Source organism: Oncorhynchus tshawytscha, linkage group LG04, assembly GCF_018296145.1.
Source record: "Oncorhynchus tshawytscha isolate Ot180627B linkage group LG04, Otsh_v2.0, whole genome shotgun sequence".
Taxonomy (NCBI): Eukaryota; Metazoa; Chordata; class Actinopteri; order Salmoniformes; family Salmonidae; genus Oncorhynchus; species Oncorhynchus tshawytscha.
In genome coordinates this window covers 1862029-1883415 of record NC_056432.1, presented here as the reverse complement: position 1 = coordinate 1883415, position 21387 = coordinate 1862029, and the positions used below count along the sequence as shown (strand labels likewise).

Below are 21387 nucleotides of genomic sequence, written 5' to 3'. Positions count from 1 at the left end.
CATTTGCTTTCAAAAGCAAATCAAACAGAACATGTAAGAATGAACTAAAGCCATTGAATCCTACCGTGCTGATATACCATTCGTTATTGGGAAATAATGCATGCTCTAGAATGCAAGCCAATCACAAATGAGTATTCAACAAAGCCATGTATTGCTAAGATGCTCAAAATCAAACGTAATAGCTAAACTCACCGACACAGGATAAACTTTATCCCTCATGCTGGCCCTGACCAATCCGGCAAGTTCCCTTCTCCACATGGCCAGACGTCTAGTGGTATTCTCCACATGGACAGACTTCTAGTGGTATTCTCCACATGGTCAGATTTCTAGTGGTATTCTCCACATGGACAGACTTCTAGTGGTATTCTCCACATGGTCAGACTTCTAGTGGTATTCTCCACATGGCCAGACTTCTAGTGGTATTCTCCACATGGCCAGACTTCTAGTGGTATTCTCCACATGGACAGACTTCTAGTGGTATTATCCACATGGCCAGGCTTCTAGTGCTATTCTCCACATGGCCAGACTTCTAGTGGTATTCTCCACATGGCCAGACTTCTAGTGGTATTCTCCACATGGCCAGACTTCTAGTGGTATTCTCCACATGGACAGACTTCTAGTGGTATTATCCACATGGCCAGGCTTCTAGTGCTATTCTCCACATGGCCAGACTTCTAGTGGTATTCTCCACATGGCCAGACTTATAGTGGTTTTCCCCACATGGCCAGACTTATAGTGCTATTCTCCACATGGCCAGACTTCTAGTGGTATTATCCACATGGCCAGGCTTCTAGTGCTATTCTCCACATGGCCAGACTTCTGGTGGTATTCTCCACATGGCCATACTTCTAGTGGTATTCTCCACATGGCCAGACTTCTAGTGGTATTCTCCACATGGCCAGACTTCTAGTGGTATTCTCCACATGGTCAGACTTCTAGTGGTATTCTCCACAATGCCAGACTTCTAGTGGTATTCTCCACATGGCCAGGCTTCTAGTGGTATTCTCCACATGGCCAGACGTCTAGTGGTATTCTCCACATGGCCAGACGTCTAGTGGTCTTCTTCCCTTTTAATGCTCTTATGCTCATTCTTGAAAAATGCCGTAAGGTCTGAAATAAACAGTGGCGATTTTAGCAAGTAAATCTTGGTGGGGCAAAGTAAGAAAACAACATTATGCATGATAGCAAAACCACTATACAACACAACACTAAACAACACATTTACTGCACTACAACGATGCCCACACTGTTAGGGCCAACATAAAGCTGTCCCAACAGCAGAGCCTTCTGTTCAGCACCATGCAGTGAATCCTTACCACCGCTACACCTGGCTATCAGCAGAGCCTTCTGTTCAGCACCATGCAGTGAATCCTTACCACTGCTACACCTGGCTATCAGCAGAGCTTTCTTTTCAGCACCAAGCAGTGAATCCTTACCACTGCTACACCTGGCTATCAGCGGAGCCTTGTCTGGCAAGCAAAACAGTTTGTTCGGTGTCATTTACTGCCTTTTAAAACAACATAACTGATATGGCTGACTTGCTTAAACAAATGTGGTTTCTACTGACTCTTTGTGGATTTGTGTAAGGGTTATTTTAATTTTCAACATTGTAGAATAATAGTGAAGACATCACAACTATGAAATAACACATATGGAATCATGTAGTAACCAAAGAAAGTGTTAAACTAATCTAAATATATTTTATATTTGAGATTCTTCAAATAGCCACCCTTTGCCTTGATAACAGCTTTGCAGCTTGGCATTCTCTCAACCAACTTCACCTGGAATTCTCCCTGTAGATTTTGTGGTGATGTAGTGTTCCCATGAGTGACAGAACACTGAGCTTATCACGGTGAATACACTTGCATGTTTGAGCTGCCTTACTCACGAAAGCAAGAAAGAGACCATGTTTGTTTGTGACTTTATTCACTCAATAAATTTGTTTTTACATTGTTTGCAAACTGATATGTGACACAAACTAACAAAAACAGGTGGGGCTCAAAACAGGTGGGGCACAAAACAGGTGGGGCACAAAACAGGTGGGGCTCAAAACAGGTGGGGCTCAAAACAGGTGGGGCACAAAACAGGTGGGGCTCTGAATGTTGGGTTGCCACTGGAAATAGACATCAAACTCGATTAACTGTACAAACAATTATCTAGGCTAAGTATAACAAAAGCAATTGTTTTATCTACTGTTCTGCTAACTAGCAAACTAGAGTGTAGCCAGTGGCTAGCTAAGACTGGTTGTATCTAAACTTGACACTTACGTGCGAGTTCTGCTATCAGAAAATGAAGACCGCATTGAAAAGACGGGTCTAGATGGTCTGATTGTTTTCAGATCTGGCTGGCCACTTCAGGTGGTGGTGAAGGATGCATTGCGTGCAGATTTCACCTCTGTCTGGACTCAAATCAGTCTACCGAAATGCGCATACAGTGGGCAATGTCACCAGCACTCCTCCTACATGTCTTCAGAAAACGTGTCCCACAGAAAAAATCTTCCCACATGTGTTTTGAGACCGAGAGGCACCTTTTCATTAACATCAGAGAAAATACGTTCCTAATGTGAGGAGTGTGTTCGCTGTACTCATAAATTCCAGCCAGCTAGCTAATATGTAGAAAACATTATTTATTTTTTGGTTTGAGTTATGCTAACCAGTTTGCAAACCCTTTAGCGTTGCTTGCTAGCTACAGAGGTTAGCTGGCTAGTTAGCTACAGTAGTTAGCTACTGCCATCAGTTGTTGTTGTGTTGTTATCATATTATGCCCATTCCACTGTTTGTAGAATGCATACTGGCATTTGAAAATAACTCGGGGAAAGTAAATCCAGACACTGTGGACACATTTACATGTAGTTGCATGATGTGTTCGGAAATCCATGATCAGAACTCTGATCAGAATAGTAAAGCTGCATGAACGAACGGTCAAGACTAGACACGGCGGGACATAAGAAGTTCATTGATTGGACACAGGTCTCTGATCCCGCTGGTAGCTAACAGTGTCGGCTAGAGATGACGTGCAGGAGCTTCCTGCAGGAATTTGTAGTCTTGCTGAGGTCTTCTCTGTTGTAAATCAGCATTTCAAATTGTTGAGAGCAAATTGAGGTAAATATATTGATAAAACTCAGCTTGTCCGAGAGAGAATTACACAGTTATCTAAACATCACACCAGGGTGAGACGACACCAAACACAGACCAGGTTATCAAAACATCACACCAGGGTGAGACGACACCAAACACAGACCAGGTTATCAAAACATCACACCAGGGTGAGACGACACCAAACACAGACCAGGTTATCAAAACATCACACCAGGGTGAGATGACACCAAACACAGACCAGGTTATCAAAACATCACACCAGGGTGAGACGACACCAAACACAGACCAGGTTATCAAAACATCACACCAGGGTGAGATGACACCAAACACAGACCAGGTTATCAAAACATCACACCAGGGTGAGATGACACCAAACACAGACCAGGTTATCAAAACATCACACCAGGGTGAGATGACACCAAACACAGACCAGGTTATCAAAACATCACACCAGGGTGAGATGACACCAAACACAGACCAGGTTATCAAAACATCACACCAGGGTGAGACGACACCAAACACAGACCAGGTTATCAAAACATCACACCAGGGTGAGACGACACCAAACACAGACCAGGTTATCAAAACATCACACCAGGGTGAGATGACACCAAACACAGACCAGGTTATCAAAACATCACACCAGGGTGAGATGACACCAAACACAGACCTTACATGAAGTAGTTCTAAAATCCCAGACTCAAAAATGAATCGTGAAAAAAACGATTGGAATATTGCTGGGTTTCACCACTAGGTTTTATGGGTATTATGACCTGTCCACTGTGCCGGACTATAAACATTGGGTTGTTATTTTACCTGAAAGTTTGCGTTTCAAATTTAAAGTAGACAGCCCTATGCCCTCAGCCCTTGGGGGAATCCTCGTGGCCATATTTGTCATAGGTCCAAATGATTAGCCACAAGTAAGGCAAGTTTGCAACGTAAGCCCCTCAGCCCTCGTTTTTAATGGAGTTTGAGAGTGTACAATTATGTTCACTTCAGAACCTGAAACGCCCCATAATTCAATTTGCGATGATTGTACATCCACTAAGATAAGTCAGCCAAAATGTAAAACCTCAACATCAATATGGAGTCAACATACAAGTGTTAGTAAAAACGAATGTAAATAAGAAAAAATTGTTCTATTAATGCACAAACACGTCTCGTAAAAATAATGATGTTTTTGTTTGGTTATCTTTTGGAAATTGTAGAAATAAAACATTTTCCTAATTCAGAAGTTCCAGCTGGGCAGGCTAACGTTAGTTAATACATTTACTAGATCTCATACAGTAGGCAGGCTAACGTTAGTTAGGTAATACATTTACTAGCTATCATACAGTAGGTGTATATTATATATTTAATATAAGTAGACATGAAATCATACTTGACTGCAACGCATATAAAGCGTCCACAAGCTACCTGAAAACACAATCATTGCGGAATGAACTAGTGACGAATTTCCGGGCAAGGGGGATCCATTTTTAAAAAACTATTCCTTCCTCTCCCCCCTTGCCTTGCAAGTGTACACTCGTCAGACGTCATCAGGAGTGTCCACTTAATTTGAGGGCTGAGGGGATACCTTTAGTTTTCTTATTTAATCCCCCCAGGTTCCAGCTGGTGGAGGTAATGCAACCATTAACATTGGCTGCCAGCCGCCGTTAAACCCCATAGTAGTAGAAGAAGAAACCCCCCGGTCACATGACGTGGAGGTTTCCGGTCCGACCGACGAGAAAGTGGCGGAATTTAAGGCGCTACGGGTAGGCAAAAAAATATATATATAATGATAGGCTGCTGCACAAGGGTTTATTTCGCTATTTTGTTTTTTTAAATAAATGTTTTGTGTCCGTTTAAGGTTTACAGGCGCTGGACTTTCCTTTATGTAGCAGGTGTGGAGGGAAACATGTATAAACTGGAATGAGGCATGTCTGTTTTACCTAGGTAACATGCCGCTTCCTAACAATTAGCCATCGGGTTAGTAAAGCCAAAGTCACTCAATTGTTTTATTAACTAGCTAATATAGTTAAACATGGTTTTACTGCATATAACAGGCAGCATGTTATCTGTTACCTATATTAACGTTCAATGTGTGGACTAGCATAGCATTAGCATAGTATTAGCATAGCATAGTATTAGCATAGCTAGGTACGGACAGCTGTTGGCTAACTACACACGGGTATAAAATAAGGCCGGGTACTTCCAGGGGATTTTTTAGCTTGTAGACAAGTTCAGGCCGCCATTATTTAAATTTTGTAAACATTACTGTAATAGAATAATCAATATAAGGTACTTTAGTTAGCTACATGAAAGCTAACTTGTATAGCAGCTCGTTAGCGAGCTAGCCAACGTTTAACTAGCCACCAATCGAGTCAGAGGTGTATGTATTACACCGATTCTGTTGCGAAACGTTTCGCAAACAAATACAAATAAAATAAAAGCCGTTTACTCATCGCTTTAACGTTACCTAAAAAGCTGTTAGGTTCATAAATGGAAGTTTGTAGAATATTTGTAATTGTATGGTTTCCATGCGTTGCCATGCCAATCTGAATTGTCTGCAAAGTATGTGGCACAAACTTGCCTATGTCTATAAATGATCTCTTCTTCCATGCTCCCAAAGTGGAGTGAAATCCCGACCTCATCCAGTATTTTTATTTTATTAAACTCGTCCCGCGTAAATTCGAAATGTTATTTACGGTCCTGACAGGGCGATTCGTTTCTTCACGCGGTACCGGGATTCAATGCTGCTGTTCCTGAATTTGCCTCTATTCTCTACACCCCTCAACGTATCAATACCGTAGTCTGCTTCATATGAGGTTTTATTAAACTTTCTTCCTGTAGCAGTGATTATCTATAGTATTCTTGTGTTATTATTATCTGAAAGAGGCTTTGGTGTTAGCCTGTCTGAGGGGTTTGTGTGAGAGCGGTAAACCTGAGGCCTTAAATCCGGTGGATTTGATACAATAGTGGCATTAAAAAAAGTGAGCGGAGTATGAGCATGTATTACATATTCCGGCTAAAGCTGACATCCTAAATACTAGTTCAACATTTTTTAAATTCATTTATCACCACTGCGTCGTCACCTAGTGAGGAAGATGTGTCATCCAACGCGGTTAGTATTATGGTTTGGATAGATTTTAGCCTGGTCGAGGATACTGAGGGTGAAGTCCTGTAAGCAACAAAGTGAGGTCGTTTGATCAGATTGAACGGTGCGTGTAATCAGCTATATTGTATGCAGAGACCGTGGTATGAGTGAAGCGAGGTTGTAGATAATGTTATTTTAAACAATGGAGCTAGACAGCATGATCTAGGATTATGCGTTGGCGCCATCTACGGGATGTTACGTGGGTGGACCAGTTACTGTTCTCCTTCCAAAACGTGATCACAAATAGAAACTTCAACTATTACTAACTATACAGTATATTCCTGTAAAAAGTCGATGTAATGTAACAACCCAAATTGTGCTCTTTAGTCTACATTATTCTACACATTAGGCTAAAGGTTGTTGAAATAGTCAAATCATGTTTTCCCTAGCCATCAACCATTTGGCCAAATGATAAAACTGAACTGCGAGATTGCGTTACAAATCAAGGAATAACAAAAGTTATTTGACATTGATTCTGTTTTATTTCAGACATGGAGCCCAGGTATACATTTCCAGGGGTTTTATTCTTAAGTTTATTAACTTCTGTGTTTGCCCCCCATGTATTCTTAAAGGTAAAATCATGGCATCGGTGCTCTTCAGGTCGGACCTCTAGAACGTTTGAATACCAATTTGGACGACCTTTCAAATACATTTTCCCAGTTATTTTGAAATCTCAGAAGTCGGAGGTTGTTTTGAATTCGGCATTATAGTGAATAGATTAGGGAGTTTTCGCTTGTTAAATTAAAACAAACATGGCTGCCACCATAAAGAATGTTGCTGCTGTTAGTTTAGCTGACACACATTTATTTTTTAAACATTACATTAGTCCCTTGTGCTCACTAGAGATGTGGTACATTGTAAATAAGTCTAGCTGTTAGGTAGCTTACTTGTGTTTTTTCTGTTTGTTGCTACTGTACCAATCACATATTTGATCACAAATAAACCATGATCACAAACATGTGATGGTACGCGTCAAAGGGGTAAAAGGAGACACGACTGAACTACAACTTCTGTTTTAAGAACAAAATGGAACTCGACCGCGTTTACCGTAAACGGTTTCTGTTGCAAAATGTTTTGCAACAATAGGAGTAATGAATACACCCCAGATGCGTTATTTGTCTCGCTAGGTTTGCTAGCTGAGTTGATCAGTTGTTAGGACAGGGTTCCAACCCTGTTCCTGGAGAGCTACCCTGCTGTAGGTTTTTGCTCCAACCCTGTTCCTGGAGAGAGACCCTGCTGTAGGTTTTTGCTCCAACCCTGTTCCTGGAGAGATACCCTGCTGTGGGTTTTTGCTCCAACCCCAGTTGTGACTAACTTGATTCAGTTTATCAACCAGCTAATTATTAGAATAAGGTGCGCTAGATTAGGGTTGGAGTGTGAAACTACAGGAGAGTACCTCTCCAGGAACAGGGTTGGAGTTAAAACCTACAGGAGGGTACCTCTCCAGGAACAGGGTTGGAGTTTGATCTGGTCTAATGGCTCTGGCCTTATTCTCAACTAATTTCAGATAATTGGCGGTCACATATAATAAGGATTGTAAGAAAAAAAAGGAAGTACACTCATAACAGTGCTCAAGCATGGCCCATATACACTGTTTAAACAGACGACTAGCCTCGTCATTCCTTACTGTTTAAACAGACGACTAGCCTCGTCATTCCTTACACTGTTTAAACAGACGACTAGCCTCGTCATTCTTTACTGTTTAAACAGACACTGTTTAAACTGTTTAAACAGACGACTAGCCTCGTCATTCATTACTGTTTAAACAGACGACTAGCCTCGTCATTCTTTACTGTTTAAACAGACGACTAGCCTCGTCATTCATTACTGTTTAAACAGACGACTAGCCTCGTCATTCATTACTGTTTAAACAGACGACTAGCCTCGTCGTTCTTTACTGTTTAAACAGACGACTAGCCTCGTCATTCTTTACTGTTTAAACAGACTAGCCTCGTCATTCTTTACTGTTTAAACAGACGACTCGCCTCGTCATTCTTTACTGTTTAAACAGACGACTCGCCTCGTCATTCTTTACTGTTTAAACAGACGACTAGCCTCGTCATTCTTTACTGTTTAAACAGACGACTAGCCTCGTCATTCTTTACTGTTTAAACAGACGACTAGCCTCGTCATTCCTTACACTGTTTAAACAGACGACTAGCCTCGTCATTCTTTACTGTTTAAACAGACGACTAGCCTCGTCATTCTTTACTGTTTAAACAGACGACTCGCCTCGTCATTCCTTACACTGTTTAAACAGATGAACATTGCTGCCTTATATTGACATGTGTATCCTCATGTCTTCCAGAGCATGGTATCCAGTTTCGGAGTGTCGTAGCTACAAGTGTTAAAAAACACGAGCGGTCGCAATCACCCCCTAAAGAACGCCTTCTGCAGTCCAGCCCACTATCAAGGAATTGAATCAACTGTGCCATCCCAAGGCGGTAGACAGTAGTCTCCCTGACTTAGTGTCCATCAAGTCAACGTTCTTCTAGGCAGAGGAAGGAGGTGTTATCTTGGTGAGTTCTGACCTCAGTGACCCTGGACTCTGACCTGGTCTTGTCTGGTGATTCGTTGGTGCTTGACGAGGAGACCAATAAGGAGTTTAGGATGAACCTCCAGCAGCCCGCCCCTCTCATCCCTCCGGTCCACCCAGACATCCAGATGAAGTCTCTCCCGTTCTACGACGTGTTGGATATCCTCGTCAAACCCTCCAGCTTGGGTCAGTGTGTCTCTGGTAAATCAATCTAGGTGGACTTCTGCCATATTACTGGGCTTTATGTTTCTGGTGACGTGAATGATTTACTGCTAGAGTCTGATTGGGTGTCGTTTGTTCATGTTGGTCACAATCTGTCCCTTGTTGTCTATTCCATTTTTTTGAGTGTGAAACCATCCTGTAGTCATAGGTCGAGTGATTGTTGTTGTCAATATCATTAATAGATTTCTGGTAATCTGGATACTGGCCATTACTGACCGAAGACTGCAATGAAGTGTCAATGTTATTATTATTTTTTCATCTTGTCACAATCTGACGTCTTTATTAGGAGCCAGTGGTGTTCAGAGATACAACCAAGATAAGTACTTCATCTTCGCCTTGACGCCTCAACAAGTCAGGGAGGTGTGCATCTCCAGGTATGGCCTCCTCGATTTCACTATAAAACCCCTACCCTGCTCTACTGCTACCCTGCTATACTCCTACTCTAGCGTACCCTGCTCTACTTCTCCCACGCTAAGCTCTTACCTTGCTATACTCCTACTCTATTCCTACCCTGCTATACTCCTACTCTACTGCTACCCTGCTATATTCCTACTCTAGCGTACCCTGCTCTACCTCTACCCTGCTATGCTCCTACCTTGCTAAACTCCTATTCTATTGTACCCTGCCCTACTCCTACCACGCTAACCTCTTACCTTGCTATACTCCTACTCTATTCCTACCCTGCTAAACTCCTACCCTACTGAGTCTTCCTGCAGCATTCCATAGTAGTTCTGTTTCTAATTGTATTGGTTGTTCTTTCTTAAAGGGACTTTTTACCAGGTGGCAGAAGAGACTATATGGTTCAGATACAACTGAGGTGAGAACGTAATGAATGTGGTTCCAGTGCGCATGTAGACTCCTCGAGCCCCAGAAACAGATTTACTAAGAAACTGCTTTCTGGGTGTGTTTGTCTTTCTGCTCCCTTTTTAGGTTCTGTCTTTCAGAAACCAGTTGTCCCCAAGAAGACAACTACCCAAACAGTCTCTGCATTAAAGTCAATGGGAAGCTGTTCCCCCTTCCGGTATGTACTGGTTTCTCAGCTGATCTAGGGACAGGTCCCTACTTTCCATGTTATCTTGTTCATTATAATCTAAACAGAAAAACTGATCCTAGATCAGCACCGTCTATTGTGAGACTATTTGTGAATATGGGCCCTGATTATAATTCATAAACATTATTTTATTTCTATGCGGTTATATGAATAACATAAGGTAACTTAAAACATTTTTTTTTAACAGTGTTTCTTTAAAAAAAAGTTGCATCATACAGCTTGCATGGTGCCGTAGAATTCCACCTTATTTAACTGTCAGCTGTTGTAGCCAGCACCAGAGGGAATCTTTGAGAACTGACGTTATTGACATGGCATGGTGCCGTAGGTTTAAGAGTCCTGTTCACTGTAGCTGTTATAGCGTAACTTACTTATTGGCATAAAGGCCTACTTTATAAGGCTACATAAAGCATACAAGTCATCCATATCTTTAAATACAGTCAAGCATTTTAGTTATATATAAAAAATCACAACGGGAACCTTTTAATTAAACAATTAATAAACCGTAACATGTCGGCTAAAGCGGTAGAATTCGCGAATGCATTTGACTGTTTTTAATATTTGCTGTGAGACTTTAAATCGTCTTTTTGTTAGAACAGACTGTGGGATTGATAATAAATTTTTAAATGAATGTATTCGTTGTGTTTATAATGTTAGAAATGTTGCTTAATTAAATTATTAATATTATGGCGTTTCTATTCCAAGACCAACAAAAATGCATTTTACAGTAGCCTATGTAGGCCTCAGGGTTTCTATTAGGTCAATATGGCGCTGTACAACGTGGCTGGTCAGGAGTAGGACTAGGTTACTAAGTGACTGAGTGAAGAGCAAAATGATCCTAACATTTCCACACCCTAATTCTAGTCTAACCAATACCCAAACGGAGATCCGTGAAAAATAAAAATCTCATTGATTTATCAAGACCGGTCACCATGCTTGTCTCAGAACAGCGCGAAACGGTGCTGAAATAGTTGACCACACGCGGGTTGGCTATTGCTGTAAATCCTATTATAACAATTGGATGACTTTGGGTGTTTCAGTAAGCAACAATTTGTTGCCTTCATTAGCTTACTTTATTCCAATATTTCTGTCATTTATTTATGTTTATTCCCACAGTAATTCATATGGGTCCATCCAGATGAGGTTAGAAAACGGTGCATGTGGTGGGCTATGCAAAGAGATGGGTGACGTGACATGCCTCTCAAACATCCATTTAATACATTTTAAAGTCCCTAAATTAATCAATAGTCTATTGTCCTGTTGATAGCCCATCAAGGGTATAATGTCCTGCTGGTAGTCCATAAAGAGTCTATTGTCCTGCTGGTAGACCATAAAGAGTCTATTGTCCTGCTGGTAGACCATAAAGAGTCTATTGTCCTGCTTGTAGACCATAAGGAGTCTATTGTCCTGCTGGTAGACCATAAAGAGTCTATTGTCCTGCTGGTAGACCATAAAGAGTCTATTGTCCTGCTGGTAGACCATAAAGAGTCTATTGTCCTGCTTGTAGACCATAAGGAGTCTATTGTCCTGCTGGTAGACCATAAAGAGTCTATTGTCCTGCTGGTAGTCCATAAAGGGTGGATGGCTTCTTTTGTATTCCAATGTATTGAATGACTATATTAATTATTCATTTACCATTCTCAGAGTGGAAACATTGTCTGCAATTGTTCACAGCCTGCTACACTTAATGAAAAAGTGTTTGAAAACATGTTTTCAAAATGCTTCCAAAAAAATAACTAGTGAAGAAAGTTAACCCTCTACATACAATAAATGTGTATTTAAATATAACAGGGATATTATTCAAGTGAGAAGTATTTGTTCTGACTTCCATTTGGTAAAAAATGCACAAATCCCTGCAAATAAATGGTCTGATCTCCACAAAAGCCACGGAGAAATAAGTTTAATTTTTAATACTAACTTGAGGTTGCCATGGTGAATAATCCAATAATTAATGTTGGTAGAAAACATCAGAGTTTACCGGAATCTCTAAATGAAAATACTGGCAGATCAATAAATGCCTTTGTAGATTTAATAAAATTTTAATGTACTCTATTAATATCGAAGGGGTTTTTATACAATTTATAATGCAGGGTTAATAATTCATATATTTCTACTGGTTGATGCATTTTTTTGGTTGGGGCAAATCTGGTCTGTGATATTGAGTTAGAAATGTACATCTTTGGAGTGCTTAAGTATCGAATACATTGCAAGTTTGACCTTTTTTTTTACCATTAGGCTAAACTTTACAATAGAACTCAACTCTGACTGACCACATCTGTCAGTAGTCTAACGTCGCCAAAGGACTCCGTGTTTCAGAAACTCCCCTTTATATACACTCACTATTCCACTCTGTGGTAAATAAAGACCGTTTGTTATTTACAGTGATTTTATTTCTGTTTTTAGAGGGAGAGAAACCAAAAGCCCACTTCCTATTTAAAAAAAAAAAAAAAAAATGTCCGTCCACATATCAAGTGTAATTGAGCCGTTTTGTATTTACCCAAGTTCCCTCAACACCGCCGCCAGCGAATACATTATTTTCCTGATTCAGAACTCTAGTGCCAGAGAGGGGAGATTCAGACTAAAGCATTCACACCTCCATTAATTTCCACAGTTTAGACGACTGATAGATCAGCGTTCTAACTCCCTCTTGTGATAGTGTGGTGCAATGACAGAATGCCACCATCTACCACTAACGGTCGCAGCATAAGCTCAACTTTTTTAAAGGAATGAACTTGATGGAGAAGTTGGTAATGCTGATACTGTCATGTTTTGTTTTTAGGGTTATGCCCCTCCCCCTAAAAATGGAGTGGAACAGAAGAGACCAGGAAGACCTCTAAACATCACCTCATTGGTCAGATTGTCCTCTGCAGTACCCAATCAGATCTCTATAACGTGGGCACCTGAAATCGGAAAGGTAAGCAACTAACGTTGAGGATCAACGTACTCTTCATTATTTTATTTATAGTAGTGGCAACTTTCTGCATTATAGCCGTCATCAGCCTGATGTTGTTCAAGCAGAGACGTATAATTCAATTTCTGACTTGTTTCAGACGTACTCTGTGTTGGTGTACCTGGTGAGACAGCTCACCTCACCTCTACTGCTGCAGAGGCTCAGGATGAAGGGCATCAGAAATCCAGACCACTCCAGAGCGCTGAGTAAGCGCGCACACACGTGCTCATACATGCTTGCTTCCACACGTTACTGTGTTTAATCTGCAAATGCCCCTGATATCTTCCTCTTGCAGTAAAAGAGAAGCTGACAGCAGACCCTGACAGTGAGATTGCTACAACCAGTCTGAGAGTGTCTCTCATGTGCCCTGTAAGTAAAACTTGCTGGAAACAAGTGCATCTGATAGCCAGTTTGATATCATTTCATTGCAGAAAGATTTACTGATTTATTAACTCTCCTTCTACTTCTTACACTATCCCCTCCTCCCTCCCTCATCTCTCCTCTCCCTCGTCTCTCGTCTCCCTCTCCCATATCTCTCCAGCTGGGTAAGATGCGTCTGACTGTGCCGTGTCGAGCTCTCACCTGTTCCCACCTGCAGTGTTTCGACGCAGCCCTCTACCTGCAGATGAATGAGAAGAAGCCCACTTGGGTCTGTCCTGTCTGTGATAAGAAGGCCCCCTACGAGAGCCTCATCATCGACGGGTTGGTACCCCTCTCTATAATAATACCTGGGTCTGTCCTGTCGAGACAAGAAGGCCCCCTACGAGAGCCTCATCGACAGGTTGGTACCCCTCTCTATAATAATACCTGGGTCTGTCCTGTCTGTGATAAGAAGGCCCCCTACGAGAGCCTCATCGACGGGTTGGTACCCCTCTCTATAACAATACCTGGGTCTGTCCTGTCTGAGACAAGAAGGCCCCCTACGAGAGCCTCATCGACGGGTTGGTACCCCTCTCTATAACAATACCTGGGTCTGTCCTGTCTGAGACAAGAAGGCCCCCTACGAGAGCCTCATCGACAGGTTGGTACCCCTCTCTATAATAATACCTGGGTCTGTCCTGTCTGAGAAAAAGGCTGCTACCTGAGCCTCCTCATCAACAGGTTGGTGAGTGGAAAACTACTGTTAGACTTCTCATTAGATACATTCTATTTCAATAATAAAAAATATAAATAGATTTTACAGGCCGGTTATCGCAGCGGCAATGATCTTTTAACGTGTTTTAGAGGTTCAAAAACAGCTCTGAAAGGTGTAGAACTGTAGTGTTCTATGGAATGTCAAACGGAAGGTTGTTGGAACATGGAACTCTGTCCCTCTGTCTGTCAGGTTGTTGGAACATGGAACTCTGTCCCTCTGTCTGTCAGGTTGTTGGAACATGGAACTCTGTCCCTCTGTCTGTCAGGTTGTTGGAACATGGAACACTGTCCCTCTGTCTGTCAGGTTGTTGGAACATGGAACTCTGTCCCTCTGTCTGTCAGGTTGTTGGAACATGGAACTCTGTCCCTCTGTCTGTCAGGTTGTTGGAACATGGAACTCTGTCCCTCTGTCTGTCAGGTTGTTGGAACATGGAACTCTGTCCCTCTGTCTGTCAGGTTGTTGGAACATGGAACTCTGTCCCTCTGTCTGTCAGGTTGTTGGAACATGGAACACTGTCCCTCTGTCTGTCAGGTTGTTGGAACATGGAACTCTGTCCCTCTGTCTGTCAGGTTGTTCATGGAGATTCTGAACGACTGTTCCGATGTGGATGAGATCAAGTTCCAGGAGGACGGGACCTGGTGCCCCATGAGACCAAGGAAAGAGGCCCTCAGTGTGTCCTCAACCTGTATCCCAAAAATAGAACGTAAGTCAAGATATATATATTAATAGAATCGGGAATAACAATTAATCATTGGATGGAGGTATCCATGTGTTCCAGCCTTTACAATGAGCCCGTCACTGCTGTAAATATTTACAGGTTATCTACTAGTGATGGGGGGGGATCCATAGGTATGCATCAGTTATTATTATTGGACTATATTATATCAATATTTGACTTCAAGTGTCGATAAGATGTGCTGTTCCTAGTGCGGAGTCTCTATGTTTGGGTTCATTTGATAGGAGGTTCTTAGTGCGGAGGAGCCTCTGTTTGGGTTCATTTGATAGGAGGTTCTTAGTGTGGAGGAGCCTCTGTTTGGGTTCATTTGAACTCTGCAGCAGTCATATAGTGAGTAATATGTTTGGAACATCGCCGTGGTGACTGCATACTGTGCAGTAGGGTGGTGACTGCATACTGTGCAGTAGGGTGGTGACTGCATACTGTGCAGTAGGGTGGTGTACTTTGTATTCAGAGAAGCTTTTCAGGAACACTATTTCATGAGGACAGGATTTACCGTTTCTGAGATCTCATTTTCAAGTGATTGACCTGTCCGCAACCTTCAATGTTAATCCGTTGTCAATAATGGCACCAAATCAATTAATACATTTTGTCGAGTACCACCACCACATCACACCGGTCACCACACCCTTTCTCACAAAGTCTAAACTACAACACAAAGCCTACTAGTCCTAATACCAGTTTGTCTAAACTAGGTCGACACCTGAGTTTGGGTACTTTGTTGCTGTTTGGTGTTGAGTCACTCTGGTGATGGGAGGATAAACTGCAACAAATCATTAGCCTTGGAGACAGTGAATTAACGGCCTGCTAGCCAGCTGCACAGAGGACAGGGTGAATTAACGGCCTGCTAGCCAGCTGCACAGAGGAGAGGGTGAATTAACGGCCTGCTAGCCAGCTGCACAGAGGAGAGGGTGAATTAGCCACGGCCTGCTAGCCAGCTGCACAGAGGAGAGGGTGAATTAACGGCCTGCTAGCCAGCTGCACAGAGGAGAGGGTGAATTAACGGCCTGCTAGCCAGCTGCACAGAGGAGAGGGTGAATTAACGGCCTGCTAGCCAGCTGCACAGAGGAGAGGGTGAATTAACGGCCTGCTAGCCAGCTGCACAGAGGAGAGGGTGAATTAACGGCCTGCTAGCCAGCTGCACAGAGGAGAGGGTGAATTAACGGCCTGCTAGCCAGCTGCACAGAGGAGAGGGTGAATTAACGGCCTGCTAGCCAGCTGCACAGAGGAGAGGGTGAATTAACGGCCTGCTAGCCAGCTGCACAGAAAGATGGATGGGACACATTTTTAATTCACTGTTATTTAGCTATGATTGTATCTATTGTAGGGCTGTAGCCACTGAGTTCTGGTGGTTTTTAAATCACAATCACAGTCAATTCTGCCCTGCCACTCACCCGGCTCGTTGCCTCCGCAAACGGCGTCAGGGATTCACTTACAGCTACCAATCTAGCGCTCGCAATGGAGCTAGGGTGGCAAGGTGAATTTGCACCAACCCATGCCTCTACTCTGTAATCTGCTGTTTTTCTTTGTGTCTCTCTGAACACAATGACCGAAGGAAAAACGCCCTCGGGACTTCCCCATCCTCCTTGGCAATACAATGTCACAACTATCTTATTCTGATAGGTTGAGGAATACCCATCGCAAAGAGACAAATTAGGAACACCATTTTTGGCGGGTTTCGCAGAAAGCGTTGTGGAAAAATTCAGTCAAATATTTAAAATACCGGCGCCTCAGAGTTCAAATAGTATATTATATTACTTTAGTATATTAGTCTAAAGTAATATAATAGATGTAATATACTAAAGTGGTGTAATATAAGCTGAGCTGGTTCATGAAGTAACTGCCTATCCAGCCTTGACACTTCTTAAACAGGTTTCATTCTCTCACACACAGTAACTCCTCTTGATGTTAATGATTTGTCCCCTCTGGCATTTAACCACCATTCTCTTTCTGCCGTGTACTCATTTTAGTTTGGTTTCACATTTTGGGCGTATAAACATCAGGACCATAACACTCCCCAGACAGGTGCATGTCTAATGGTATCTAATGACCTAAATGTGTAATGGGCACATATGTTCTAGAACATTCCCAATAGGTGTAACCGTAGCAACAGTAAATATTAGGCCGTAGCACAAAAATAAACAGACATGTCCACTCCTCAGACAGGTGCATGTCTAATGACGTAGACACACACACACAGGGTGCCTTCATCCTGCTGACTTCTATGAAGTGTATATAATGGGCACGTGTGTACTGGGAAATGTCCAATGGGTGTCCCACAGATTTGAACCTTAGTACGGCACCACCTCTGTTTTGATTCATGTCGGTAATATAACGCACAGTATTGGGATTTGCACATGGTTAACAACTGCCACAATGTATTCACATTTCTGTAGTTAGAAGGCGGGGTTAGAAGGCGGGGTTAGAGTACTGCGTCTTCCTGTGGAATTCTCCCAGAGCTTGTTGAGTCACTTAACACCCCACATATAGAATTGCAGAATTTCTTAACCACAGTTTAACCCGTTGATTTAATACATTTTAAACCATAATCTCGTCCCCCCAGCACGTCAGTGTGCGGTGGTCCCTCCCCACAGAGAGCCCAGCTCAACCAATAAGAAGGCAGACGTGATCGACCTGACCCTAGAGAGCTCGTCAGAGGAGGAGGAGGAGGAGGAAGACCCTGACCTGCCACTCAAGAAGCGATGCCTCTACATGTCCAAGACCGAGGAGGTGCACGCCAAGGGGTGAGTTAACTAGTGTAACTAGTCTTTGATTGGAGGTCATATTGACCCCTTAAATCAACCACATGATGAAGCTGTGTCTGACTCGGATCTCTCGACTGTTTCTAATCCTCAGAGTGTTGTCCTATCAGCCGTCGACAGTGTGCCTGCCAAACGTACATGCCCTGGACACATCATCCTACCTGACGAACTCACTAGCCGACTATACAGTCCCCTTCCACCACTCCACCCTGTCCACCGTCCCTACGGACATGCAGGGTAAGTCGCCCCGTCCCTACGGACATGCAGGGTAAGTCGCCCCGTCCCTACGGACATGCAGGGTAAGTCGCCCCGTCCCTACGGACATGCACGCCCCGTCCCTACGGACATGCAGGGTAAGTCGCCCCGTCCCTACGGACATGCAGTCGCCCCGTCCCTACGGACATGCAGGGTAAGTCGCCCCGTCCCTACGGACATGCAGGGTAAGTCGCCCCGTCCCTACGGACATGCAGGGTAAGTCGCCCCGTCCCTACGGACATGCAGGGTAAGTCGCCCCGTCCCTACGGACATGCAGGGTAAGTCGCCCCGTCCCTACGGACATGCAGGGTAAGTCGCCCCGTCCCTACGGACATGCAGGGTAAGTCGCCCCGTCCCTACGGACATGCAGGGTAAGTCGCCCCGTCCCTACGGACATGCAGGGTAAGTATTGAAGTGAATCCTGCAACCAGTATTTCTGGCAAACCTTGTTTGGAGCTCTGACCTCTGTCCTGCCGATCAAACAATGACATGCTTTGTCTAAATGTCTGGTAATGGCCTGTGTCTGCGATGTAGCTTGTGCGTTCAGAGGAGGAGTGTGAAACGATCTCTTCCGCCCTCCTCTCACCTAGGTCTGGATCTGTTCTCGCTGATCCAAGGTGACCCGCAGCATTACAGAGCTCCCATGTTCCTGGATAACCTGACCAGCAGCCTGCAGGGTGCCACCACTAGCGCCGGCCTGGTGTCCTCTTCTAGCCAATACGAGACCAGTTCCCACCTCTTCTCCACCTCTTCTTACCAAACTGGGGTTATTACCGGGGGAGGGGTAGGGTCCAACAGCATCTCCGACATCATCTCATTGGACTAATTCTCTGGTCCCTGTGAGCTCATTGGACTGATTGTCTTGTCACTCACAGGAGCCTTCTATCAGAAGCCTTCAATTGGCTGTGTCCTGAAATGGAATCCTAATCCCTATATAGTGTACTACTTTTGTCCGTACAGCAGAAAGTAGTGCACTATATATGTAATAAAGTCTGCATCAGAAATGGCACCATGTCCATAGGCCTTCACCACTGGGACAGACTGTGGCCTTCACCACTGGGACAGACTGTGGCCTTCACCACTGGGACAGTAAAGATACATTCCTTTCGCCAGACCCCTGCTTTGTAGGTCAGAGTTGATGAAAGGATAAAGTTAGAGGCCCCACACCTAGACTCCGCGTTGACCTGAGGTGGCCGCCTCACCCGCAGACTCCGCGTTGACCTGAGGTGGCCGCCTCACCCGCAGACTCCGCGTTGACCTGAGGTGGCCGCCTCACCCGCAGACTCCGCGTTGACCTGAGGTGGCCGCCTCACCCGCAGACTCCGCGTTGACCTGAGGTAATGAGGAACAGAAGATTGCCTTTTCTATTGGATGAACTGACATGGAAGCAGGAAGTGGGACTGGTTGACGGTGTGGATTGTTTGAAACGGTTGTGTGTCAGTACCTAGGAGGATTCATCCCAAGGCAGCTCATTGTTGTTTTACTAACTAATTAAGTGTTCAAGGAGCAACACTATGTAAAACCCCATTGTACGGTACATTCGGAGTATTCATACCCCATTGATTTATTAAATATTATGTTACAGCCTAAATTCAGAATGGATTCAATTGATGTTCCCCCGCCCATCTACACACAATACCCCATTAATGTCAGTGAAAACATATTTTTAAACATTTGTGCAAATTTATTGAAATTGAAATACAAAAATAAATGTTCATAAGTATTTTTACCCCTGAGTCAATACATGTTAGAATCAGTCTTTCTGGGTAAGTCTCTAAGCTTTGCGCACCTGGATTGTACAATATTTGCACATTTGTTCTTTAACATTTTTTTATTCAAGCTCTCTCAAGTTGGTTGTTGATCATTGTTTGACGGACATTTTCAAGTCTTGCCGTAGATTTTCAAGCAGATTTATGTCAAAACTGCAACTCGGCCACTCAGGAACATTCACTGTCTTGGTAAGCAACTCCAGTGTAGATTTGGCCTTACGTTTTAGGTTATTGTTCTGCTAAAAGGTGAATTAGTCTGTTTGTTGGAAAGCAGACTGAACCAGGTTTTCCTCTAGGATTTTGCCTGCTTAGCTCTATCGTTTTTAAATTTTATCTCCCTTGCAGTTGACAAGAATACCCATAACATGATTCAGCCCCCACCATGCTTGAACATATGAAGAGTGGTACAGAGTAATGTGAGGTGTTAGATTCACCCCAAACGTAACACTTTGTATTCAGGACATAAACTTTTATTTCTTTCCCACCATTTTCTTTTTGTTGCAGTGTTACTTTAGTGCCTCTTATTGCAAACAGGATGCATGTTTTGGGAATATTTTAATTCTGTACAGACTTCCTCCTTTTCACTGTCATTTAGGTTAATATTGAGGAGGAACTACAATGTTGGTGATCCATTCTCCTACCACAGTCATTAAACTGTTTTAAAGTCACCGCTGGCATCATATGTCCTTCCTCTCCGGTAACTGAGTTAGGAAGGACGCCTGTCTCTGTGTAGTGACTGGGTGTATTGATACACCATCCAAAGTGGTAATTACACCGAACAAAAATATGAAACGCAACATGTAAAGTGTTGGTTTCATGAGATGAAATAAATATGAGCCCTGAAATGTCCCGTATGCCCTTGCAAATTTGTTTACATCCCTGTTAGTGAGCATTTCTCCTTTGCGAAGATAATCTGTCCACCTGACAGGTGTGGCATATCACGAAGCTGATTAAACCGCATGATCATTACACAGGTGCACCTTGTATTGGGGACAATAAATGGACACTCTAAAATGTGCAGTTTTGTCACACAACGCCACAGATGTTTTGAAGGAGCGTGCAATTGGCATGCTGATTGCAGGAATGTCCACCAGAGCTGTGGCCAGAGAATTTAATGTTAATTTCTCTACCATAAGCCACATCCAATGACATTTAAGATTTGGCCCTACATCAAACCGGCCTCAACTGCAGACCACGTGATTTACATTTTTTTATTGAAACTTTAACATGTAACCCATCGACCTCCACGTCTGGCTTCCTCGCCCATCGACCTCCACGTCTGGCTTCCTCGCCCATCGACCTCCACGTCTGGCTTCCTCGCCTGGCGGATTGTCAGAGGCCAACCACCCACACAGCTGATTTTCTGATCAGCGCCCCTACTTATTTTTAAAGGTATCTGTGACCCAGTCATGTGAAATCCATGGATTAGGGTGTGTAATGAATTCATTTCAATTGACTGTTTTCCTTAAATGAACTGTAACTCATGCAACAATTTCCAATATTTTACGGTGTTTTTTTAAATATTTTTGTTCACTGTACATCAAGCATATTACATGATCTGTTGAGTTCTGATATTTGGCAAGTGTGGTAAGGTGTACAAAATTAGGTCATCCTAGGGTGACGTGTCCAGTTTTGCACAGTCAGACCCACAGCTTGAACCCTGGAAACACTGCTTGCAGCTTTAATTATTATCTAGTGAAAACATGCTAAATCCTGTGAGATGAGGCATAGAAGGATGCC

The 21387-nt window shown here is 43.2% G+C and overlaps 1 protein-coding gene across 6 annotated transcripts; it reads left to right on the top strand.

Annotated features, from left to right (window-relative positions):
• The first annotated feature begins 4704 nt into the window (after positions 1-4704).
• LOC112246455 (E3 SUMO-protein ligase PIAS2) lies at positions 4705-19469 on the top strand. 6 transcript variants are annotated; one of them, XR_006083174.1, is made up of 14 exons: positions 4705-4852; positions 8543-8971; positions 9279-9366; positions 9759-9809; positions 9923-10013; positions 12820-12954; positions 13091-13196; positions 13286-13359; positions 13532-13692; positions 14695-14828; positions 17425-17605; positions 17718-17860; positions 18469-19067; positions 19105-19469. XR_006083174.1 is itself a non-coding variant. In XM_024414798.2 (13 exons), exons 2-13 carry the CDS (start codon positions 8845-8847, stop codon positions 18702-18704), a joined length of 1512 nt encoding a protein of 503 aa, XP_024270566.1. In that variant the 5' UTR covers positions 4705-4852; positions 8543-8844; the 3' UTR covers positions 18705-19469. The 6 variants fall into 6 exon arrangements, 4 of the variants coding, with proteins under 4 accessions (XP_024270566.1, XP_024270543.1, XP_024270556.1 ...); XR_006083175.1 differs by having other exon boundaries at positions 18469-19178; positions 19216-19469; XM_024414798.2 differs by having other exon boundaries at positions 8543-8956; positions 18469-19469.
• The last annotated feature ends 1918 nt before the right edge of the window (positions 19470-21387 follow it).

Coding starts and splice junctions, on each gene's coding strand:
- LOC112246455 (XM_024414775.2), top strand. CDS start 8,845: ATGAACCTCCAGCAGCCCGCCCCTCTCATCCCTCCGGTCCACCCAGAC. Junction 9,810..9,922: donor ATGGTTCAGATACAACTGAG/GTGAGAACGTAA, acceptor CTCCCTTTTTAG/GTTCTGTCTTTCAGAAACCA. Junction 12,955..13,090: donor GGGCACCTGAAATCGGAAAG/GTAAGCAACTAA, acceptor GACTTGTTTCAG/ACGTACTCTGTGTTGGTGTA.